General features: G+C 39.3%; 1 protein-coding gene across 1 annotated transcript in view; it reads right to left on the minus strand.

Moving 5' to 3' along the window:
• DYNC2H1 (dynein cytoplasmic 2 heavy chain 1) overlaps positions 1–26,127 on the minus strand; it is a 191,783-nt gene that overhangs the window by 84,255 nt on the left and 81,401 nt on the right. The window contains exons 50-65 of the mRNA XM_063305843.1: positions 20,043–20,151; positions 19,158–19,271; positions 17,321–17,463; positions 16,382–16,463; positions 15,834–15,988; positions 12,786–12,923; positions 12,151–12,264; positions 11,001–11,161; positions 10,683–10,806; positions 10,245–10,366; positions 9,502–9,588; positions 9,234–9,360; positions 8,015–8,156; positions 5,077–5,186; positions 4,272–4,370; positions 1,650–1,773 (exon numbers count right to left, since the gene is read on the minus strand). Coding sequence (XP_063161913.1) covers positions 1,650–1,773; positions 4,272–4,370; positions 5,077–5,186; positions 8,015–8,156; positions 9,234–9,360; positions 9,502–9,588; positions 10,245–10,366; positions 10,683–10,806; positions 11,001–11,161; positions 12,151–12,264; positions 12,786–12,923; positions 15,834–15,988; positions 16,382–16,463; positions 17,321–17,463; positions 19,158–19,271; positions 20,043–20,151 — 1,951 coding nt within the window. The remainder of the gene's footprint in view (positions 1–1,649; positions 1,774–4,271; positions 4,371–5,076; positions 5,187–8,014; positions 8,157–9,233; positions 9,361–9,501; positions 9,589–10,244; positions 10,367–10,682; positions 10,807–11,000; positions 11,162–12,150; positions 12,265–12,785; positions 12,924–15,833; positions 15,989–16,381; positions 16,464–17,320; positions 17,464–19,157; positions 19,272–20,042; positions 20,152–26,127) is intronic.

Below are 26,127 nucleotides of genomic sequence, written 5' to 3' on the forward strand. Positions count from 1 at the left end.
AATGCAAATATTGTATTTAAGATCTATTCCCACCCACCACCCACCCCCTCACAAAGTTTTGTTTGGCTCCTGTCCCATTGCATTTAAAGATTCATTCATTCACTCACTCACTCACTCACTCACTCACTCACTCACTCACTCACTCACTCATCCATCCATCCATCCATCCATCCATCCATCCATCCATCCATCCATCCATCCATCCATCCATCACATTTATATAGCTGCCCATCTCACAATGTAACTCTGGGCAGCACACAATAAAAACAAACCATAGAAAGAAACAAACATTAAATATTATTCCATAATTTAAAAAACCATCAGTATTATTAAAAAGACCAGAAAAAGCATTTTCGGTGTTTCAGACATTTCCCTGAGATCTCCAAGCCTGCTGACAGAGTCACATTTGAAGGACTTCCAGAAGGTTACCAAGGATGGGGCCAGTCTCACCTTGGGGGGAATGATGTTCCACAGGGTGGATGCCATGGCAGAAAAGGCCCATCTCCTGGGTCCCGCCACATGTAATTCCTTAACAGACAGGACCTGCAGCATACCTCTTCTGCCAGATCTGATGGGATGGGCAGATGTAATTGGGAAGAGGTGGTCCCTTAAATAACCTGAGCCAAGCCATGAAGGCTTTAAACGTCAAAACCAGCACTTTGAATGGGACCCAGAAGAAAACCAGCAACCAATGCAGTTTGCGAGTAGAGGTGTAACGTGTGCTGTTCTGTCTACTGACATGATACTGTTCCCCTTAAAAACACATACCCACACTTTTCTTGACCCATACCACCTCTCCAACTATTGCTAATTTCCCTTCTATCATTTGCCTCCAAACTCCTGTGACCCATTGCCAATTCCCACTTCTTGATTTCTTTCTCCTGTAATTTCTTTTGTTGTGATTTTTTCAAACTGTATTTTGCCCTTTTGTGTTCCACTGAAATTGTGATATGAAAGTCACACTGTCCCAATTAACAAATTCAAATACCTCTACTCACCCCACCTAATCTCTTTGCCAATGTGGACATAGTTGACCTCTTATTTTTTCCCTTTAACATAAGCATTTGTCCTCAGCAAATTACTTCCCACCTATATAAGTACTCTTTCAATCTTTCCACAAAGGGTTATTTTTCCTCTGCTTATTCCCATTGAAGCTGTATGTTCATACTGAAGTTCATATCACGTTCTTGCTAGGAGAGTTCAGTAGAGGGAAAACAATCTTAATAGGAGACATTTGGTAATGGAGCCAGTTACATATATGGTAGGCAGCTATCAGTGGGGAATACTCTAATTCAGATCCCTATCCTGAGCAGCAGGTTGAAATCAGGTGCCTATGGTTCTATGAGCAGATTTCTGCTCCCACCTAACATCTTCTCTTTTTGTTATGCATTTCTCTCATCAGCATATAAGTTCCAGATAGTCCCTGGACATTCCTTGGGGGCACATGGAGGTGAAGAAGAGGAATCTGTTTTGCTGACAGATGCCATTAGGTCAACAATTTGACACAATATGTAGAATATATATTAAACAGAATATACTTGTAAACATGGGTAGCAAATTCACAAATAAATAGCTTTTTAATTCAATGTTTACCTGAGAGTCAAAACAATAGTTACATATACCAACCACACACTAAGTTGGAAACTTACCTTGTGCAACAAGGTCCTTTCTAAGCAGTGGATAAAGCACAGGCTCAACGCCATCCATTTCCTGTATAATAAGAGTTTTTCCAAATCGCACAGCCAATTCAAGGGCATTAATAAAGTTTGTATCCTGCAGAGATAAAATTTCCTACTGATTATACATAAAATAAACAAAGAAAGTACAGTGAAATCATTCTTGTCAGAATAGAAGTTATTGATACTAGGGGATAACTTTGCTTGTTTTATAGAATGTATTTTTTGGTCAATGACCAAAATAAAGTGTTTTCTTCTTCGTTCTTCTCAGAATTATGCTTGCACACAAGTTCCTCACTCATTTTTGCCATCTTGGATATAACCTTAGAATTTTCACTCCAAAATCTCTAAATTTGTTGGAAAAAAGGTAAACTAGACTGAGCTGGAATTTAAGTTATCATGGCAAGGAAGGAGCAATTACAGCATAGAATGGATGCCCTCCATAGATCACAGGAGTGTTAGGAAGAATTCCATGTAAGTTTTACATGTAGATCCTTAATCTAGATGGTTGTTGTCATGAGTATGGATGGCAAGCAGGGGGCTCCCATCCAGGCTGTAAAGCGCATGCGTAGCACTGAGGAATTAATTAGCCATTCAAAGAAACATAGATCGGGCCCGCCTTAACCTTTGGGGTTTATATGTCTGGGTTTTTCCCACGCTTCTTCAGTTTGTTAGGATTTTCCTGTTATGTAGCAGCAATAAAACACCAGAGACCTGTTCCTTGTCTCAGCGTGGTTCCTGGCTGTTAGGACAGTTGTTAATGTCTGATGTTGTATCTCTATATAAACCAATTAAAGATTATATTTAGATGGTTTAGCTGAGTAAAGAATTTCAGCTACCTATATATTCCAGAAATCTCAAGACTTTTGCACAAAGGTGGAAGTCAGCACATCTAATCCTCCATTTTTGAATTCTCTCACTTGCTAGATGAATGTCGCAATATGGCCAATGTTAAAACGAGCTAACAGAGGAGTAAGAGGAATGATTGTTTGTTATTTAAATATTTTGAAAAATTATTAAAGAGAATAAGGCTGAATTGCTGCAACTTTACTATGCATATCTGTGGAGACAGCTAAGAGGGGCAACTGATGTTGTGTGTGTCATGACATTATTATGCATATGATGTGATTATATACTGTGCATATTTGCATCATGATGCCTTGATACATGTGAAATCATCACAGCTTCTACCAAACATCTATAAACTCTACCCTAAATAAGAAATACTGTAGATGTAGTTGCTCCTCACGGTGGGGAAGACTATACATAACTGTGAATGAGAATCTAGTATAGGCAATTCAGTAGTTCAGAAACATGTGAAGATAATCTATGCAAATCCAGTGAAGGAAAACTGATTATAAGTTCCGCCCTGCTGGATCATCAAGGCTCCTCTTAAATCCAGCATTTTGTTTCCCAGTAGCCAATCAGATGCCTCTGGGATGGCTGAAAGTAGGAGACAAAAACATACTCCTCTCTCACCAATGAACCCCTTTAACTGGTATTTTGAGGTATAGTGCCCCCAACCTGAAGTTCACACTGACCCTTCAAGACCAATAGCCCTTTGATAATCCTATCCTCTATGATTTTAGTTAAAGTTCTTTTAAAGCTGTCCAAGTTATAGAATTTACCATCTCCTGTGATAATGACTTTCACAAGTCACTGGTAAAAAAAAATGCTTTTTTGGTACTGGTAAAAAATTGCTTTTTTGCATGCTATAAATCTCCTTCCAATCAGCTTTATTGGATGACCCCCTGGTATTAGGTTCGGAGAAAGAGAGAAAGACTCTTTCTTTTGTACTTTCCCCATGCCATGCACGATTTTCTGCATCTCTTTCCTGTCCCCTGTCTGTCATCGTTTTTCCAGCTAAGAGTCCCAAGCATTCTAGCTTTCTTCCTCATGATATTTTTTGAGCCCCTCTTCACTGTGGTGATGCTCTTTTGCAGTTTTTCCAGTCCTATTGTATGATTTTTCAAATACAACCACCAGATCTGTGTACAATATTCTATTCATGGATATACCATATGTTTCTGATTTGTAATATAGCATTACAACATTAGCAGACTTTTTTCAGCTCCTTTCCTAATGATTCTAGCATGGAATTTAACTTTTTCACCACTGCTGCACACTGAGTTGACACCTTTACAGAACTATCTATCCACTGTGATCCCAGTGGTTAAATTCTCAGCCCACCTCAATGTGTATGTGGAGTTAGAAATTTTTCATCCAATGTGCATTTTTTTCATTTGTTTATGATGAATTGCATTTACCATTTGGTTGATCATTTGCCCAGTTTAAAGAGATCCTTTTGGACTTCTTTACAATCACATTTGCTTTTTACCACCCACAGAAATAGCTAGCTCACTGTCTTCCCCTAAGTCAAGACTGTTTATGAATGAATTAAAATACATTGGTCTCAACAAAAATACTTAAAGGACTCTACTTCTTACTTCCCTCCATTGAGAAAATGGAATATAATCAACATATAGTTAACAAAGTAAGAATTCCCCTCTTCTTGGTAATTCATTTTAAATGAAAAAATGACTAAAAGATTCTTCCTACTGTAATCCAGAACAATTTGTAAAGTTCAAATATTACCTGCTGGTTGATAATTTCCAAGCGTGATTCTTTCAAATGTGTTTTTAGCCATTCTGTAGCTCTAGAGGAAGGGTCTATCAAAAACGGGCAAACTTTACTCTGTTGAAAGAAAGAAGAGTTGTGTTTTATTTTACAAGGAAACCATTCAGGAATAAAATTACATTTAAATATCTCTCCTGTCTTTTTCCACAATACTAAAGAAAGAAAGAAACATTTGAAACATTGGTACTAGCAACTATTTAGATAATATATACAGCAAGAAAGATAACAGAAGTAGTAATGCAATTTGATGTATGACTCATCCTACTTTTTAGAAATTAAGATTTTTTGCACTTCTTAGATATTTAACCTTTCAGAAGATTTTTAATTACTTAATGGAGCACTTAGATTTGTAAGGGGAAAAAACTCCCAAACTGTCCTCAGATAATGCAATTTAGCATTAATAGATTTTCTTGATTTCCATCTCTCCATAAATATCAGAAAACGATATCTGCAAATATTTCATCAAAGAGAGAAGGGAACAAGAAGCTATCCCTTTGTCATCCAAAGACTAGAATTAAGTAACCTGGTGCTTTTTTGACAGTTCTATTTATGATCAAATAAATGTGAATCAAGCATTGCTTCAGACTTTATCATTCAACCCAAAATTTTTAGAGATTGGAAGGCATGGATGTCAGTCAGGAAGACTTTGGGAACAGAATCAACTCACAAAGTCTTGATTTAAACTTTAGTAAATACAACTTGAATACATGCTACTTGAGTGCCATTTCCAAAATACAGTATAATAATGAAAAATACAATTTACCTGAAGTATCACAAGAGCATTTTCTATTGACAGATCATCAGAGGGCAAACCTTCACTTTTCCAAATCAACTGCTCACTCTCTGTGCATAGGAACCGCCTAAGTTCAAATTCTAAAAAAAAAGGTATGTCTCTTAATTTTCCTGAGTTTGCTTTGGCATTATACATTTCTGATAAGTACCTAAGAAATTTTATACCTACTGCAAAGAAATCATATTGTATCATATGTCCTGTTTGCTTCACAATACTGTGTATCTACTACTTCCCTAGGAATTATTGATAATGACAGAAGCCCAGATTAGAGAGATTATAAAACATATATAAAATAATATAGCTGTCTGGATATATATAGAACAGATACCTAAAATCAAAAAGGAACTAACTACTTATTCAAACATTAGCTTCAGTTGTTTGAAATAAGCTCTAAGATCACATACTCCTTAAACTGTTATAAATATATGAAAAAATGAGAGAGAGGGAGGGAGAGAGGAAGAAAAAAAATTGATTACTGAATCAGCTAACAACAAACATACAATTATATAGTCAGAAAGAAATATATTTTATTATACTTAATTTATGTTTTATGAGCAACACATTATTTATCTCAGTTTAATACGGACAGATAGAAACTGCTTATAGTGTTACCTGTCAATAAGGAAGAACCATCCTGATCAAGACTACGCTTCAATTCTCCCCTGATTGCAACTTTTTGCTGCTATTGCAACTGAACCTCAAAACTGAAGTTGACTAAACTACTGTCCAGACTATGCAACCAGGCAGGATAGTATCAAAAATACTCTTTATTAAATAACTATTTACAATAAGTAAGCCCTTGAAGTATGAAGAGCTGGATTCACTCAAGTCCAACTGGGCCACACGAGACAGTGGAACAGGACTCCCCAACAGAAACTGGGAGGCCAGAAGAGACTGGAACACAAGGTGCTGTTGAAGCTGAGGATGAAGATCTCGAAGTGGGGTTGCTCGGGTTGCTCTGGCACTGGAAACACTTAGGTGGGGCTGGTGACCCACGCCGGACTGGAGTCGGGACTGGAGTCTTGAAGCAAGACTAAGAACTGGAAACGAGGCTGGGCTTGACTAGGAACTCTGGACTAGGGAAGAGACTTGGAGCAAGACTGGAACTCGGAGCAAGACTAGACTCAGCTGGAAGCCCTGGATCAGGATGGTTTCTCTGGACTGGAGACTTGGAGCAAGGCTGGAAACTAGGGACAAGACTAGACATGGCTGGAAGCCTGGACTAGGCTGGATTCTCTGGACTGGAGACCTGGAGCAAGACTGGAAACTAGGAGCAAGACTAGACTTGGCTGGAAGCCCTGGACTGGGCTGGATCCTCAGGACTGGAGACTTGGAACAAGACTGGAAATCCAGAGCAAGACTAGACTGGAATACAAGTCCATGGCAAGATGGGTGTGAAGCTCTTAAGCAAGGCTGAGCACCTGGGCACAGTTGGACTGCACCAAAGGCACACTGTGAGACTGAGAATCACAGGGACAAAGAAGCTGCACAGAAGATTGCAGGGTTTCAAGGCTGGATGCAAGGCTGAGATCACTGGGCATGGTGAATACAGAATCCTTGATGGCAGCAGAGGCAGGATTCAAGTCCTCTTCAGAGCAGAGCAAAGGTGCTAGTTCCTCTTCGGCAACAGACGCTGGCTCCAATGCAGGTAGGGACTCTTCCGTTGAAGCTGCAGGCTTGGAGGATCAGTTGTGTCCAGCAGCTTGCTCTTCGCACGTCTGCCTTTTATCCCAATCCTTCATATGCCTGGACCCTTCTGCAGCCAATCAGGCTGCCTTCTCTTTCACGCGCTTTTCTGCCCGTCATTGGCGCGTGCTGATTGGAGGATTTGAATCCTCCTCCGAATCCTGGCCAATCAGTGCCTTGGACTCTTCCCACGCTGCTGGCTCATCCTCGAGTTTCATTTTCCCGGTTTCAGCCCGGTAAGTTTCCATTTCCTCCTCTGACTCAGAAGGAGTTTTGCTTTCTGAGTCAGAGGCAGGCTAGACTCTGACAACTACTGTATAAGATACTTACAAAGAAAGAAGAAGTAAACCGTACTGAGGTTAGAACAACAAGATCTCTCTACCCTGTCCACCACTCCTGAAGCCTTTAAAACTGAAAAAAGTTAGGCAGAATATTCTCCTTGTCGCTCAAAGAACGGATATTTATGCTAAGAAATATTCTTCTAAGATTCAAAGAAAATATTCCTTGTCTTGTGACAGATCAAAGCAAAACTTACAAAGAACACAATATTCTTACACCATTATCCTTTGCATATCTTAAGATGAAAGGCTGTGTATGTTTTCTTCCCATCTGTGCTCAGTTTGATATAGAGTCAGACACTCAATAAGTTAAGTCTCCTGAAGAGCAGGAATTGCATAGACAAGGTTTTATTGAAATGGTGTTTTAAGGCAGTCTAGAACTTACACTCAAATGGTCCTTTGATTTCTTGGGAAAACAGTGTTTTGAACCTGTCAAGGAACAGGACCAAGAGAAGCCCAAGGCTGGTTTGCCCATCCTCAATCCCCCTTCCCATTTTCTTTCAGGTTTGGCACTAATGCTATGCTTGGGCTTCAGAGCCTTTGCCTGGCCCTCTTCCCTTTCAGATGCTAGAGCTGGATCTTTCAGTACACTGGGGGCTTACTTGGGCTTCATACCATAGGATGAAAGAGACAGTGAAAGGTGTGCATCATTGGTAAATCAGTTAGTGGCCTCTAAACTGCTCTTCCACCAACTCTTTGGAGTAAGTCTTAAGTGTTCAAAGTAGTTTTGTTACTGCTTTTTCTGGTTTAAGAAGAGAGTAAACCTTAGTTGCTAAGTGTTTTTTCCCACCCCACTATGCACTTAACAGTTAGGTTGATGTTGAGATTCTGTGTAACACTGAATCAACTGTAATTTAAAAGCAGAACATGAGAACAACTCTCACTTTCTAGACCAGCAGACTTTGTCCATGAATCCAAGCTTGCTTTTCTTTGGTCTTCAGGTGCAGCTGAGAGGTAAGTAATAAATGCTGCAGACAGTTGAGCTCTCCTTGGCAGTGTACTTAATTCATCTGTTATTTCTGAAACCTGAAACGATTTCCAATATGATTGTTTATTGATTTATCTAGTCAATATATCAATATGCTAAATAACAGGACCTTTGCACAGATGGCAAGTGGGCCAGAGAGATAAGCACCATTTGTGTAATCTGCTTCTTCCTCTCCAAGAATACAATGGATTTTAATGACCAGCATATTGTGAAAACACCGTGTTTCTTATGTACCAAAGTTTTAATGGGCTAACACAAAGAGCTCACTTTTCAATTTACCTCTTTTCTATGTATAAGCAGAAGGGCATTATTTAAATCAGGTATGGGCAACATTTTAATGGCTAAGGGCTGCACTTAACATTTTGGAGGAATCCAAGAGTGGTTAGAATGATGATGTCAGACTCCACAATCAAATTATAGTTGAATTGTCTGATCGTGTTCGTCTGCCATGATGAGTCAACACATGTCAAGGACCAGATGGGAGAGGGAATACCAAGGAGTGTGAAACTCTTCTGTCTGGGTTAAGTCAAGGTCATACTGCCAGAGACATCTTGGTATGGCTGACTGTTGGAATTAGGTGGGAAGAGATGTAAGTGGGGAGTGGGGTGTCTGGTAAGTTAATTGGGTAGTTTAGGCGGGAATCTTCAATCACAGCTTTTCTTCTGATCTGTAAACTATCAATAAATCTGAAATCTGCCTAATTCAGTTGTGCATGAGTCAGGTCATTATTGGGACTCGTGTCAGTTTTTACAGATGATATAAATATGTGGGGTTGGGTTTCTGTTGTTTTTACATCCTGCATTTGGGAAAGAGATCTACGTCTCTTATTAAGAAATGTTCAGAAACTATAAAACTAACAGAGTAACTCTTAAAGTGGCAGAAAACCACACTACCCATATGTGATCCATAGGCTTCAACATCCAAATTAGAGCCTTTGACTGGAGAAGATGAATGAAAATTATTTCCTAATTAATCATGAAGGAGTTTCATAATAATCACAAAGAAACAAGATTCACAAGAATTGAAAGAAGTTAAGAATGCTTTTTGGAAATAAAACACTGACTTATCTTGAAGAAAAATGGCAAAATGGATCCACTGGAGTTTTAATAACCAACCTGTGCATTCCATCTTTTATGCTCCCTATCAAGCTGTTTAATCAGTATCTCTGCCGCTTTCACTGTCTCTTGAGCTTTCAGAACTTCTGTTTCCAGTTTAGCAGCTTCACTTGTTCTGGCCTGGAACCTGAACACCAATTGCATTTTTAAGATATCCAACTAACAGAGGCAATTTGAAATCAATTATAATTCCCATTTCAACAAGAGAGTGTTACTTTAAAACAAAAATAGCATTAGAATAGTATTAACAAGTCTTAAAAAAACATACTTATCTTTTAATTCTGCTACTTTCTGACCAACAGAATTAAGCAAATCTTCTAACTTCTGTTTTCTATCTTCTGTTTTTCTGAGATTGCTAAAATATATTAAGAATACTAATTGAAATGTTTACAGAAACAATCAATAACATAAAAACAAAATTTATCAATTGCCAGAAATTAGCATTTTTATCAGCTTCTTTCAGAGATCACAATAATGCTAAATTTGTGATATATACCATGATGGGGTTCCGAGAGACACTAAAGGCAACAAAACCTCTCAAACACAACCATTTTCTATCACTAGAGCTTTGTGTCTTGATCAGGGTTTCTGGGATTTTATTTTAACTAATAAAAACTTAGTGACCTAAACAAGTTTGAAAACTCCTTGCTTACATGAAGAATATACTCTGAACAATTTTGAGTCTATCCCCAACTGCTTTAAACAATACTTCTAAACAAAATGGGTAAGCAGACAAAGCACAAAACAGGATTTAGAAATAGCAACGCCTTTTTCTGAGGAAAGATACTTAAAGGGCAGCATTTTGAAAGCAGACGTGAACATGGTGTAGCTTTCTTTCCTGGAGATACTATATTCATTTTAAAGATTTGAGCCAAATTTTTATCTATCAAATCAGGCAATGAAAGGAAATGGTTTTCGTATTTTAAATGTAATGGTTCTCTTGCAATTCAGAATTACAATGAAAATGATATGGATACAGACATAGCTATTTATGCTTCGTACATTACTTACGCTTCTAGGCCGGCTTGTTCAGTTTTCAGAGGCTGAATTCGTTCCAGGACGTAGGAGTATTGAACATTGGCCTTAACCCAAGCTGCTAAGGGTGCAGCTGCAGTACTGGCCCTTTTAGCATTCTGAAATGTTCAAACAGAAGTATTTGACCTGAAGAAAACGTGCACGAGAGGTAACATCTAAAATACATTCACAGAAATAATACACTGCCACCAACACTCATTGAATAACCAGTATATCTGTTTTGGAAATTTAAACCAAAAATAGAACAGAGTTCTGTTGCACAAAAATAAATATTAAAACGTTTTCTTTTTCCACCAGCTACCTAGCATTACGGTGCAAATTATTATGTACTGGGTAAAATACTTGAAGTTTGGACAATGTACTATTGTAATCTATGACTCATTTAATGGATATTTGTTAAGCATGTCAAATTACCTTTGGCTCAAAGGATGCCTTATTTTTAGCTAGAAGTTCTTCTACACTCTCACGAATTTCCTTTGGAATATTTCTAGCATCAAAAGTTGCGATGTCTTCTCTCACACCTCTTTTTGCAAGGAAACTGCAGAATACATATTAAATAACCATTCCAATGTGGGAAAACAGTTTAGTGAAAACACTGTCTTAGTGTACAGTCCATGAATAATCTATGGTTATTACTATGGGCTTTTTCTGGCATTCAGAAGAAAATAAATTAGGATTTTAAAAGAATTACAACATTGTTTTCTAGGACAACTAATTATGATCTCCTATTACCTCTTCATGCTCACCCACGATGTATCAAAGATACCCATCAACCTTAAGACACCTTCTAGTATGTCTCTAATGATATCAGGCGGCATACGTAAGGAGCGGATTTCAGAGAGAGATTCTGGTTTGATATTTCCAACTGCTAACTTAGCTTCATTAACCAACGGCTAAAACGAAATAAAATGGGGAAAGGGTTAAAGTTGCTTAGTTTTTAACACAACAATCAGTTTATCCTTTTAACCACAGAATTCAGCAATGTCTTCATAATCAAAACCCAACTGGAAATAGATGACATAGGAGTGGGATTTTCATTAAAATGCTGGTGCTATAATCATCAGTACTGACCCTTTCCTCCCCACATTCCTACTTTGTTCCTAACTGCAGGGTCTTTCTTACTCTCCAAAGCCATTTCTGCTCCCTAATTCATTTCTTTCACAGTAGCTTTTCTATTTCCAGTAGGACAGGAAGCTGTGGTTTCTCTTGCCTATGTTGGGGCCGAAGCATAGAAACTACACAGTTTCAGCATTTAATTAAAGGACTAACAACAGCAACAATCAAGGCCTAAAATAGAAAACCTGGAAGAAAAACTAGAACATTAAAAAATTAAGACAGGAAGTACATCCATCAAGAAGAGGCAATCAGAAAATTAATAAAGAGCCAAAAGGAATACATATGGTAAAGAGATACATGAAGAATGGTCACCACACAAAATTACTAGGAAAATTGCCAGAGGTATACCAAAAGACAAGAGAGATGTAGAAATGATGAGATGAAGGAAACTACTCTTCCTAATTTCTTGAAATACCCATAGCTGATGTTCCTCAACAAAGAAAATAAGTAAATACTGTTGGGGAAGTTTTTCTAGGAAGTACAGTATTAATGATTATTCGAGCTTGTCTGAGTACTGTAACAAAGACAGAAGTTGTTTCAGAAGCTTATGTGAAATGATACGGGTATTCTCAGATTTTAATCTAATGTTTTCTATAACTCAAGGATAATTATTACTCAACCATATTTTTGTTAGTATTTCCCCTCTTAAAACCTTAAGTGTTCTTTATTATATCAAAGGAAAATTAACAGAGAAATAAACTAAACAAAATTCTTCTCCGTAATAGAATAATAGTAATATCATATTTTTTTTAAAAAAATTGATTACCTGAACCTCTTTCAATTCATCCTCAATTATTTTTTTTCTTTCTTCAATTTTTACTACTTCTTGTGCTATTTTCTGTTTTATTTTTTCCATTTCTGATTTTTGCTCACTTGCATCCTACAAGACAGGCATTAGTCAAACAATCAGCTCATATACATACACATTTCTTAAGACTGAACAGTGTAGCCATTTTTCTTTGCAACGCGAGTTTTTTATCCTTCATTGCAGTTTTTTACTACTCTTATATATTCTTTAAAACTGAACAACAGCACTAGCTGCCCATGTACGTAGAGAACATATAATACTGACATTTGGACCAGTAACTTATCAATGAGTCCAGCTACTTAAGGTTGTCTCATACTGATTTCAGTATAATGAGATATAAGCAATTCTGCCTAAGATCTAACAATAATTTTGCAAAGCTGACAGTGTAAAACACTTTTTCCTTATCTTTTTCCTTCCAAAGTTAATTTCTGTAGAAATTCCTGGTGAATTTAGACTATGCTAAGTCTGTGCAACATAGTACTAATCTTTCTTGGTAACCATACTCAAAAGGCTTTGCAGAGAGTCTTCAGAAAGTTTTTATTCTCTCAAATCCCATATTCTCCTTGTACTTTTGCAACCTTCTGTACTTTTACCTGCATAGAAACAGTGATTTCTTGGAGAGCAGCATCAGCTTCATCTTGCTTTGTTTTGAGTAATATGCTTTGTTCTTCAGCTTTCCTGTTTAATTCATCAACAAGTGCTTTGGCTTCATTTAATTTAGCTACTCCAGCCTACAATTTATAAAGAGGGGTTGGATGAAACTCATTTGCAGAAAGTCAGACTCATAAACAAAGCATTCCTTCATATACCGCCACTTAATAAAGGCTATTTTAATGTTTAAAACCCAGGCCAAATATAATGCAAAAGAGAAAAAGATATGATCAGTTTAAAATAAAGTGTTTGCTTTTGGAACAAGACCCCAAATGCTAATCTAATAGAAAAGAATTTACTTATTCAAGAAAATATTTGAAAAATTAAAAAAAATCTTTGGATATAGTTCAATTTAAAAGATCAAACCTATTGTTAGAGGGTTCCAACTTTGGAGAACTCCAATTTCTCCCAAACTACACAAAAGTGAAACTATTTCATCTTATCCTGGTTCTTTTGTTTGGAAAAAATGAATATATTATTCTATGACTGCAAGTAATGGGGGAAATTAAAGACTCAATTATATTCTTGTTTGAAAGAGAAGCAGAGGGCTTAGAACTCCTCAGCGATTCAGACCCTCTGGGCCTCCTTCCTGACCAGTCCTGGCAACATTGCCTTGTCTGACTTTGAGGTCAGATGTTCCTATATTGGAAAGATCCAGCAACAGAGACTGGTGGAAAAATCCAATCAACTAGACTGATAGGATGAGAGAAGAAACCATATATATTTGACTTCAGGACTACCTTCTGAAGGTCAAAGGCCATAGTTAACATTTTGGGGAGACTGAGGCTACAAAGTAAAGGAAGGCACACAACACGTGCAAGCAGGACTGGGGAGTAGTGGAGTTATTTGTGTTTTATTTATTTACTTTATTATTCAAATTTCTATCACCACCCATCTCCCCCCAAAAAGGGGAACTCTGGACAGTCTACAACAAAATTTACAATTTAAAACTATGAAACACATACAGTAAATTACAATGCAACAACCAACATAAAAATAAAAATAGACATAAAATATAAAATCCAAGTGGTGCAGATTTAATTCAGTAGAGAAGCCTCTACAACGCCAGCCACCCCCAGGAAGAGCTATTGTCCTTCCCATCCCAGATGAGGCTGCAGAACCAGGTCTTCAAAGCCTCCTGGAAGGCTGGGAGCAAAGGGGTCTGCCTTACCTCCGGGGGCAGAATGTCCCAAAGGGCGGGCACCACTGCAGAGAAGGCCTGCCTCTTGGACCCCGCCAAGTGGAATTCCCTTAGCGACAGGGTCCATAGCATGCCCTCTCTGCATGACCGGGTGGGACTGGTTGACGTTATGGGGATGAGACTGGTTGATGTTATGGGGATGAGAGGGTTGCTCAGGTAGCCTGGCCCCGTGCCATGTACAGCTTTAAAGGTCATAACCAACACCTTGAATTGGACCTGGAAGCAAACTGGCACCCAGTGCAGCTCACGCAGCAGTGGTCACATGTGCCGATCTTGGGGCACCCATAACTGCCTGCGTGGCCACATTCTGGACTAGCTGAAGCTTCCGGATACTCTTCAAGGGTAGCCCCATGTAGAGCACATTGCAGTAGTTGATATGGGAGATGACCAGGGCATGAGTGACTGTTTGGAGGGCATCTCAATCCAGGAAAGGGCATAACTGGCACACAACACGAAGTTGCGCAAAGGCTCTTCTTGCCACGACTGCCACCTGCTCCTCAAGCAGGAGTTGTGAGTCCAGGAAGACCCCTAGGTTCCGCACTGGGTCTGAATGGGGCAGTGCAACCCCATCCAGAACTAGAGATGATAATTTCCTGGATACCGAGGAGCCATCAACCCACAGCCACTCCATCTTACCAGGGTTCAGCTGAAGCCTGTTGTTCCCCATCCAGACCCCCACAGCCCCCAGGCACTAAGAGAAGGCAGTCACTGCATCACTTACCTCACCCAGGATGGAGATGTACAACTGAGTATCATCAGCATATTGATGATACCTCATCCCGTGGTGATGGATGATCTCACCCAGTAGTTTCATGCAGATGTTAAATAGGAGAAGAGAGAGAACTGAACCCTGCAGCACCCCACACAAGAGGAGTCAAGGGTCAGATCTCTCATCTCCTATCACCACCGACTGGGACCAGCCCTGGAGAAAGGAGATGAACCAGCGCAAGACCACACCGCCCACTCCCAACTTCCTGAGCCTCCCCAAAAGGATACCATGGTCGATGGTATCAAAAGCCGCTGAGAGGTCAAGAAGAGCCAGGATGGATGCACTCCCTCCATCCCGCTCCTGCCAGAGATCATCCATAAGCATGACCAACGCAGTCTCTGTCCCATATCCTGGCCTGAAACCTGACTGGAAGGCGTCTAGATAATCTGTTGGTTCCAGAATCCTCTGGAGTTGTAACGCCACCACTTTCTCAACCACCTTCCCCTAGAAGGGGAGGTGGGAGACAGGATGAAAATTGTCCAACAAAGTAGGGTCCAGTGATGGTTTCTTGAGGAGGGGGTGCACCAGTGCCTCCTTGAAGACAGCCAGAACCATCCCCTCTCTCAAGGATGTATTAACCATTGCCTGGACCCAACCACATGTCACCTCCCGATCTGCCTTCACCAGCCAGGATGTGAACTATGTTAGGTCTATTGTAGGGTTTACACTGCTCTTAGTCATATGAGGAATGCAAAAAGATGACTCAGGAGATGTGGATTGCCCAATCCTAGACTACAATATGACAAATAGCCACCAGTAGGATACTGCAATGTTCAGCTAATTAGGAATTGTTCTCAAGTACATTCATGCCAATAAAAGTAACACAACGAAGAAAGAAATTGAACAAAATAATTAATTAAGGGATTCCTATGATGATTAATAACCACATTTTCATCTCTTTGCAGAAAGAATCTACATCTATACAAACAGATGTTCATGCTGGATAAAAACTTCCTCCCAATCATCCATCCAGATGCATCATTTTGAAAATATAATGCAAATCCAAAGAATCAAGCATACCTGCAAATGACTTTGCCTTTTTATTAACTCTGTCCTTTTGCTGTTATGGATGGCAAGATATGTATGCAGGAAAGTCATGTATCTTCTGGGTGTAGCTCCATAAGGTTTACATGAGTCATGAATTGTCAAAAAGGACTTTATAAATTCAGAGTCACCTATATTACAAAGTTGTAAATGGGCCAAGAATACACAACATTAAGTACTGCTAAAGACAAAGCTGATATTGTATAAATAGAAAGGAACGATGATTCAAATATAATCCATTATTCTTAACATTAATTTTATCCTTTTGCAGGTTTTTTTGTTGTTGTTTCATTTTCCATGTGGCTATGTTCAACATATGTGATAAAAGCCAATATGACTTCTCAAACATTTCCTGTAGAGTGACTGTAATATTATAAATAATATTTTGCTTATTTCTCAAAAGCAAATTTGGGAAATATTTATGGAAAAAAAGGGGAATGTTAGATTTACTCCCTATCCTTTATGCTGTTGTTAAATAAAATGTACATATTCCTAAATAATTGTATTACACAACAGCAACTTACCAGAGTTCTTTTTTTTGCATTCTTTTGACATTTTAGCTGCTTTTTCCTTTTCATCTGCTTCAGCAAATAACATCACAGGTATCTAGAATGTAAAGTGTAAGCTAAGAACAAGCAGTATTACTAGAATAATTTCTTCCCCTAAAAATTGGCCAACTGCTTCATGGCTACCACTCTTCTTTAGCTTAAGAAATAATGCTGATTTATGTGACTGTTTCAGTTAAGTGATACACATTGAAAATATGGAGCTCGACAAAAAAGGATGTAGAAATGCCTGTTTGCTTAGATGAAGCTGAAAAGAGATTACATGACTTCCCTACTTTAAAGACACAGCTTGCACAGATATGGAAAGTAGCAATGAATACCGTGAGGACAGGAGCTGGCAAGGCCAGAAGTCTGAGACCAGACACAACCATTATCAAGATACTACTCAGGTGCCTTCAACATCCATGGCCAAGAAACAGGTGGCAAAAAGTCTGCTACCACATAAAAGCAGAACAGAGAAGTGTAGAATTTAAATTCTAGATCTGACATACTATATAAACATGGGTAGATTCCACAGTAGCTGACTTTCATTATAAGAGCTCCTTTCTCACCTTCAATAAAAGTGACTCATCCCTCTGACCCTTGTCCCTGAAACTTCCACTGCTAAACCCATGACTGTGCATTTGTGTTCCTTGAGGGAGATTTATTGTTGTGTCTAGGATGAAGCTCTGACACTACCAATCTAGAGTCCTCTAAGACAAAAAAATATATAGCTACATAAATTATTCATTTCATACATTCCAAGGATATATTGTTATCCACTCCAAATGTTAGATCACCTCTATTTCGTAAACTAAATTAAATTTTAGAACCACATTATATAATAAATATGTAAGGACAGAACTTATTAGAAAGGGTTATAGAGAGTGCACCCTTATTTCTTGTTCTTGCAATTACCTTTTTCATACTGCTTTCAGACCAGCCTTCCATCCAGAGCACCTGACACTTCTTATGAAGTGCAGGATTACTTTCACAATTTATTGTGAAATTCAAATTAGTAGAATCCATAATCAGCACAACATGAAGATTCTGCTGAATTCCTAAAAAGTTATAAGAATAATTTAACAAAAATAAATATTACATAAAATTATATCTATCTCAAATTACTTTCAACTACTTCAAACTACTTTCAATATTTGGATCAGACAACTAAAAACAATAATATATTTCCCAGTAACTATCTATCTATGTATGTGTACAGTATATGTATATATATTTAGTGCTATCTTGCACCTTAGAAATGTAGTGTACAATAGCTACAACGACCCTATGTGTTTCACTGTGATGTCTTGGTACCAGGAACTTGAGTGATTTGTATTTACCCATAATTTCAGTAAAAAAAGACTACTGGGAAAGCAATGGTAAAATTTATTTTGCATTCTTCCCAGAAACATTTTGGGGGTATTTGAAATTTTAAGAGTTTGCCACGGGCTTCAAATAGCTGTTTGAGAGAAGAACTCTTGCCCGTTCACAAAAAGGATACCATGGCAGACATAAAAAAAAAAGGGTGAAAGGTTCCCTGTGCAAGTACCAAGTCATGTCTGACACTTTGGGGGGATGCTGCTTTCGCAATGTTTTCTTGGCAGACTATAGCGGGGTGGCCTTCCCCAGCCGTCACCTTCCCCAGCAAGCTGGGTACTCATTTTACTGACCTCGGAAGGGTGGAAGGCTGAGTCGACCTGAGCTGGCTACCCAAGAATCCAGCTTCCCTGGGATCGAACTCGGGTCGTGGGGAGAGTTTTGGTTGCAATACTGCTGCCTACCACTCTGCGCCACACGAGGCTTTATGGCAGACATAAGCAATTATAAGTAAAGGTAAAGGTTTCCCTTGACGTTAAGTCCAGTCGAGTCCGACTCTACGGGGCGGTGCTCATCTCCGTTTCTAAGCCTTGGAGCCGGCGTTGTCCGTAAGGACCCATCCGTGGTCATGTGGCCGGCATGACTGCACGGAACGCCGTTACCTTCCCGCCGAAGCGGTACCAATTAATCTACTCACATTGGCATGTTTTCGAACTCCTTGGTGTGCAGGAGCTGGGACTAGCAACGGGAGCTCACCCCGCCACGCGGATTCGAACCGCCGACCTTTCGATCGGCAAGCTCAGCAGCTCAGCGGTTTAACCCGCAACGCCACCGCGTCCCCACAATTATAAAATTATAATTATAATATAATATAATTAAAATTATAATTATAATTGCGCCACCGCAATTATAAAACACCAATATACCAGAACGATCATTGCCAACCACTTCACTACCCCCATCACCCTAGCAGAATACTCCCCTCTTCCCCAGCTTAAACTTCTGGGAAAATGGATACACTTATAAACAAAGTACTTAACTGCAATAACCTTCCATTCCTATTTTGTGGGAAACTGTATGGTGGCCAGTGGCATTAATAGAAGTAAATATGATACTAAAGGGTAGTACTTCTCTTTGCAGCATGCCAGCTTCCTCATTTTTTTAATGGTAAGAAGTCTGATGGGGCAGTGCTGAATGCCAAGCAATGTGTAACATGTTCTAACAGCTAGATATGTTAAAGATTTTCTTGAATCAAAGATTCTAGCCACAATGAAATCAATCTTAAAATTCAATTCCAAACTAAATATATTCAGTTAGAAAAATCCCATCAGAACAGTTAACATTATTTATGACCTCCTTCCACATTCTATTTGAATATATCTTTTTTCATTATTTCAGTAATAGCTCACATTACTATATGGACTCATTCACTTACTGTAAGTAAAATAGTTGAAAACTGGTCCTGTAAATCCATCCTGTGATGCTTGATCTTTCAAAGGGGATAGGAGTGGCTCTAATTCTTCTATTGTGTACAATCCAGAAACCTCACCTGTTTCAGAAAGTTTTCACATTGTTTTATAAATGCCAAATTAAAATCAAATTACTACAATATCTCTGAACATTCTTTTTTCTAAGAAGTTGAGGGAAATGTTACTAATTTCAAAAACAATTAGATTCTAAAGTAAAGGAAATATATAACTAAATATAAGCTATTATTACACTAATTTTCAGAATGTATCAGAGTTTCCATTTTCATTTTAGGTTAACCACAGTTTAGCATAGTATTCAACCTTTAAATTGTGAAGTGAGGAAAAAGAGTGCAAGCCCAAGATTTGCAGATGTTTGCTCTCAAAACACTAAATTCTGTTTTAGCTTATATCAGGAAAATGCCCACTGTCTTAATCTGACTTTACAAAGCATCTGTTTCCAAATCTTAAAATTAAAGATATTTGCCTATAACAGAATATACAGTGTTCAATTACACATTTAATATTAACAACACTGTGGAGTTGTGAACAACCTATACTCAATCTATTTAGGTTTTCATTCTCTATAGTAGAATCTTTACTACAATATTCCAGGGAAAATTGGAGAGCAGTGGGTTTTGTGGAGTATTATCTCTAAACTGTTATCTAATTTTGCAACAGTGTTAATACTGATAATCTAACAACAGAATCAGACCCAATATAATTCATAACATCCGATATATTTTATTTTACACAACAAACCCAATGTCTATTGAAATTTGCAGCAGCTATCACTTTAAATAATATTTATAATGACTTTATTACAAGTTGTTAACACATTATAGTTTTCTGACCTGATGATAATAAGCTGTTGATCATCTCAAGAAATGTGGGCTGGACAAATTGATGGTCTTCCAATAAGAGTACAACATGCTGAGCTTCAATTCCTGCAAGCTGCATGACCTGGAGAAAAATAATTCTTTCTTTGTAACTTTATGGTCTGAGACCAAACCAGAAAAGAATTCAGGTTTAATATTATATAATATAAGACCTCTTCAGCAAAGGATCGTTACCTTGTCGTGGTGCTGGAGCTTGAGCACCTCAATGATGCCATGAGTTAAACCGTGAAGGGCCACCCAAGACGGGAAGGTCATGACAGAGAGGTCAGACTAAATGTGATCCCTGGGGAAGGTAATGGCAACCCACCCCAGTATTCTTGCTGTGAAAACTAAATGGATCAGTACAACCAGAGATATGTCGGTATCCCATCGGAAGATGAGACCCCCAGGTTGGAAGATGGTCAAAATGCTACTGGGGAGGAACAGAGGATGAGTTCAACTAGCCCCAGACGTGATGAAGCAGCTAGCTCAAAGCCGAAAGGACAGCTAGCAGCCGATGGTGCTGGTGGTGAACGGCGAATCCAATGTTCTAAGGATCAACACACCATTGGAACCTGGAATGTAAGATCTATGAGCCAGGGCAAATTGGATGTGGTTATTGGTGAGATGTCAAGATTAAAGATAGACATTCTGGGCATCAGTGAACTGAAATGGACTGGAATGGGCCACTTAACATCAAATGACCACCACATCTACTACTGTGGACAAGAGGACCACAGAAGAAATGGAGTAGCCTTCATAATTAATAGTCAAGTGGCTAAAGCAGTGCTTGGATACAATCCAAAAAACGATAGAATGACCTCAATTCGAATTCAGGGCAAGCCATCTAACATCACAGTGATCCAAATATACGCCCCAACCACAGATGCTGAAGAAGCTGAAGTAGAGCAGTTCTATGAGGATCTGCAGCACCTACTGGACAACACGCCTAAAAGAGATGTTATTTTCATCACAGGAGACTGGAATGCTAAGGTGAGCAGTCAAATGACACCTGGAATTACAGGTAAGCATGGCCTGGGAGAACAAAACGAAGCAGGACATAGGCTGATAGAATTTTGCCAAGACAACTCACTCTGAATAACAAACACTCTCTTCCAGCAACCTAAGAGACGGCTTTATACATGGACTTCCCCAGATGGACAACACCGAAATCAGATTGACTACATCCTTTGCAGCCAAAGGTGGCGGACATCTATACAGTCGGTAAAAACAAGACCTGGAGCTGACTGTAGTTCCAATCACGAACTTCTTCTGCACAATTTAGGATCAGACTCAAGAGATTAGGGAAGACCCACAGATCAGCTAGATATGAGCTCACTAATATCCCTAAGGAATATGCAGTGGAGGTGAAGAATAGATTTAAGGGACTGGACTTAGTAGATAGGGTCCCAGAAGAACTATGGACAGAAGTTCGCAACATTGTTCACGAGGCGGCAACAAAATACATCCCAAAGAAAGAGAAAACCAAGAAGGCAAAATAGCTGTCTGCTGAGACACTAGAAGTAGCCCAAGAAAGAAGGAAAGCAAAAGGCCACAGTGATAGGGGAGATATGCCCAATTAAATGCAAAATTCCAGAGGTTAGCCAGAAGAGATAAGGAATTATTTTTAAACAAGCAATGCATGGAAGTGGAAGAAGACAATAGAATAGGAAAGACAAGAGACCTCTTCCAGAAAATTAGGAACATTGGAGGTAAATTCCAGGCAAAAATGGGTATGATCAAAAACAAAGATGGCAAGGACCTAACAGAAGAAGAAGAGATCAAGAAAAGGTGGCAAGAATATACAGAAGACCTGTATAGGAAGGATAACAATATCGGGGATAGCTTTGATGGTGTGGTCAGTGAGCTAGAGCCAGACATCCTGAAGAGTGAGGTTGAATGGGCCTTAAGAAGCATTGCTAATAACAAGGCAGCAGGAGATGACGGCATCCCAGCTGAACTGTTCAAAATCTTGCAAGATGATGCTGTCAAGGTAATGCATGCTATATGCCAGCAAATTTGGAAAACACAAGAATGGCCATCAGACTGGAAAAAATCAACTTATATCCCCATACCAAAAATGGGAAACACTAAAGAATGTTCAAACTAACGAACAGTGGCACTCATTTCACATGCCAGTAAGGTAATGCTCAAGATCCTGCAAGGTAGACTTCAGCAATTCATGGAGCGAGAATTGCCAGATGTACAAGCTGGGTTTAGAAAAGGCAGAGGAACTAGGGACCACATTGCCAATATCCGATGGATAATGGAAAAAGCCAGGGAGTTTCAGAAAAACATCTCTTTCTGTTTTATTGACTATTCTAAAGTCTTTGACTGTGTGGACCATAACAAATTGTGGCAAATTCTTAGTGGTATGGGGATACCAAGTCATCTTGTCTGCCTCCTGAAGAATCTGTATAACGACCAAGTAGCAACAGTAAGAACAGACCACGGAACAACGGACTGGTTTAAGATTGGGAAAGGAGTACGGCAGGGCTGTATACTCTCACCCTACCTATTCAACTTGTACGCAGAACACATCATGCGATATGCTGGGCTTGAGGAATCCAAGGCTGGAGTTAAAATCGCTGGAAGAAACATTAACAATCTCAGATATGCAGATGATACCACTTTGATGGCTGAAAGCGGAGAGGAACTGAGGAGCCTTATGATGAAGGTGAAAGAAGAAAGTGCAAAAGCTGGCTTGCAGCTAAACCTCAAAAAAACCAAGATTATGGCAACCAGCTTGATTGATAACTGGCAAATAGAGGGAGAAAATGTAGAAGCAGTGAAAGACTTTGTATTTCTAGGTGCGAAGGTTACTGCAGATGCTGACTGCAGTCAGGAAATCAGAAGTCGCTTAATCCTTGGGAGAAGAGCAATGATAAATCTCGATAAAATAGTTAAGAGCAGAGACATCACGCTGACAACAAAGGTCCGCATAGTCAAAGCAATGGTGTTCCCCGTAGTAACATATGGCTGCAAGAGTTGGACCATAAGGAAGGCTGAGAGAAGGAAGATAGATGCTTTGGAACTGTGGTGTTGGAGGAAAATTCTGAGAGTGCCTTGGACTGCAAGAAGATCCAACCAGTCCATCCTCCAGGAAATAAAGCCAGACTGCTCACTTGAGGGAATGATATTCAAGGCAAAACTGAAATACTTTGGCCACATAATGAGAAGACAGGACACCCTGGAGAAGATGCTGATGCTAGGGAAAGTGGAGGGCAAAAGGAAGAGGGGCCGACCAAGGGCAAGGTGGATGGATGATATTCTAGAGGTGACGGACTTGTCCCTGGGGGAGCTGGGGGTGTTGACGACTGACAGGAAGCTCTGGCGTGGGCTGGTCCATGAAGTCACGAAAAGTCGGAAGTGACTAAACAAATAAACAACAATATAAAACCTAAATTTTGAGACATATTTGACAAAGATTATTTGTGGGATTGGTCTATGCCCTAAAACCAGAAGGACTCTAGGCAGCTTACAAAACTTATATATAAAGAGCAATAGAAGAAAATGTAAAAATAATTCAAATAGTAATCTAATAAGTTTTTATTCAAATTAATGCTAAAAATAATAAATTTATTGCATATGGTGCTGCTGCTTATAATAAATCCCTGAATATCTTCTGGAAGAGTCATGTCTTCATCTGCTTCCAGAAGCCATAAAGTTGGGGGTCATCAGCGTGCAAGCTATTCCAAAGGAGGGGCACACAGAGAATACCCACTGCTGAAGCCCCCTCCAACCGTAACTCCTTAAAGATGGTGCAGTCCTGGAATCAGATGACTCCAGAGCAACAGCCATTTCATTTTGTTTAGATTGAGCCTAAGGCTATTTTTCCCCATCCAGACCCTGACAGCCTCCAGATACCAGGTCATGACTTCCATTACATCTCCCAACAGCCCTGCCGAGATGTCTAACTAATATGTCTATCTGCATATTGATGATACCTTACTTAAATAGGAGGCAGGAGTATTAGGTATGTTTGATGCTTTGAGTTATATATAAAAAAGGGCAGGATAAAAATATAATCCTCCTCTTCCTCCTCTCTTCCTCGAAAACAACCTCTCTCAGTGGTTTCATTTAGAGGTTGAATAGGATAAGGGAAAGGACTGATCCTTGGGGCACTCTATCCTGACATTCTTTTGGGTCTCGCACAGTCACAATTTTTGTCTCCAGAGCTACAACTTCTTACCATCTCATTTACAGTTTCTGAAACCACTCCAGAACCCAATCCATTTCACCCAGCTTCACTGTTGATACTACCATTGGTGTACAACAGCTTCTATATTTTAAACCACGTGGTCCATTGCACTCTCTCTGGGCCATGCAGGCTTGCCCACCAGCTGCCCAAACCACCCCACCTCTCCAGCAGACCTCCAGTGTCACCTCCATCCCAATGTTTGAACTGGGCCTGATCTTCAAACACAGAAGGCAGGTTTTCACAGTGTGATTTATAACTGTTTCCAGCACAACCATCCAACATTAAAGAAGTTAATCAGCCAGTCGAAGAGCTGAGAGTCAAGGAGGAGAACCAGAAGTAAGAACACAAGATCACAGATGGCAAATTGTTTCCAGTGAACAGCCAGCCACCAGTGGCTGTTAAATACTGTAGGCTAGATGTACGTGCGGATTAGTTATGGCTGCTGATGCTCAGTTATGGGACCTGTGCTCAGCTCTCCAAAGCTGCTGTTAAGTCCTGGGACTGGGCACTCTGCCAGGATCTGGTCCCCCAACCCATGCTGCTGCTGATTTTCTGCTGAGTCAGCCTCTGGTGGCTAATTGTCTGCCAAATTGTCTGCTGACGATCTCAAGCTCTACATGCAAATATATCTACATGCAATGATAAACACTGAGGGCAGGGCATGGTAGCAGGGGAAATAAGGCTTGAGATCCTAACTATAGACCTTTTCAAACAACTGCAACGGATAGCTTATTTTTATATTTTAAAGAATACTACCTATTATGTGAGAGAAAACTAATCTGATTACTGTATTTCCCAATTATATACTGTAAAAGCAATTTAAAAATCTTCACAAAGAATGCCACATACCTAAGTGGTAAAGTGGGAAACAAGCAGTTAAGTTTTTAGCTAAGATTGAAAGACATTAAAAAGTTTATGATAAGCTTAATGACAAGCAGTACACTTCCACCTATGCAAGAACAATAATTACTATGACAGTGCAGTGCTTCGGATTCCAAGGCTAAATAAGGTGATTGGAGCATGCAGGGCACCAGCGGTGAAGGGGCAGAAGGTCTGATGATTCACCTTCCCAGTGTTGGCCATCACTGCGGCAAGGAATAACCCCAGTCTCTTGGCCTTGAAAACTCTATTGCTCTACAGGATCTAAAGCAATGATTCTCAACCTTAGCAACTTTAAGACGTGTGGACTTCAACTCCCAGAAACCCCCAGCCAACCATGCTGGCTGGGGAATTCTTGGACTTAAAAATTAAGAAGCATCTTAAAGTTGCTAAGGTTGAGAAACACTGATCTAGAGGCACTTATGGTACAAGGCAACCTCAGGTTAGGTAAATGAGTTTAGAGGGATTATTATTTATATTGGCAATATGGCTGCTTTGCCAGCTGCAGCACAATCTCAGGGGGAAAAAAAAGTTTGGTTTAAGATGTTGCATACAAGTTTTATGTGCATGCTCCTGCATGCTCAGGAGAATTTAGGGCTGCACAGCCCTAATAACTATAACTAGGAGGTTTTATTAGTATGTTTTAATACGAATAGTTTATGATCTTAAAGTATTTCATTGTGGCTTTGGCATTATATCATGTGTATATTTTAAGCATTTGAGAGCTGGAAATTTAACTGATAAATTATAGATGAATTAAAATTATAAAAGACAAATAATTTTACCATGTGAAAATAGTGAATAGCATCACCACAAATACATCAGCTATTATCCCTATTGCTTTATATAAATATAGCTCTCAAACAAGAACAGGCATAGACAGACAGATAGGATGGAAGAAGTAACCAAACTGCAAAGAATAGGAATGGGATTAACAGATGATTTGAAAAATATGAGTTATTAACCTAGAATTTTTCCATT

This window comes from Candoia aspera, chromosome 5 (assembly GCF_035149785.1).
Source record: "Candoia aspera isolate rCanAsp1 chromosome 5, rCanAsp1.hap2, whole genome shotgun sequence".
In the NCBI taxonomy this organism is placed as follows: Eukaryota; Metazoa; Chordata; class Lepidosauria; order Squamata; family Boidae; genus Candoia; species Candoia aspera.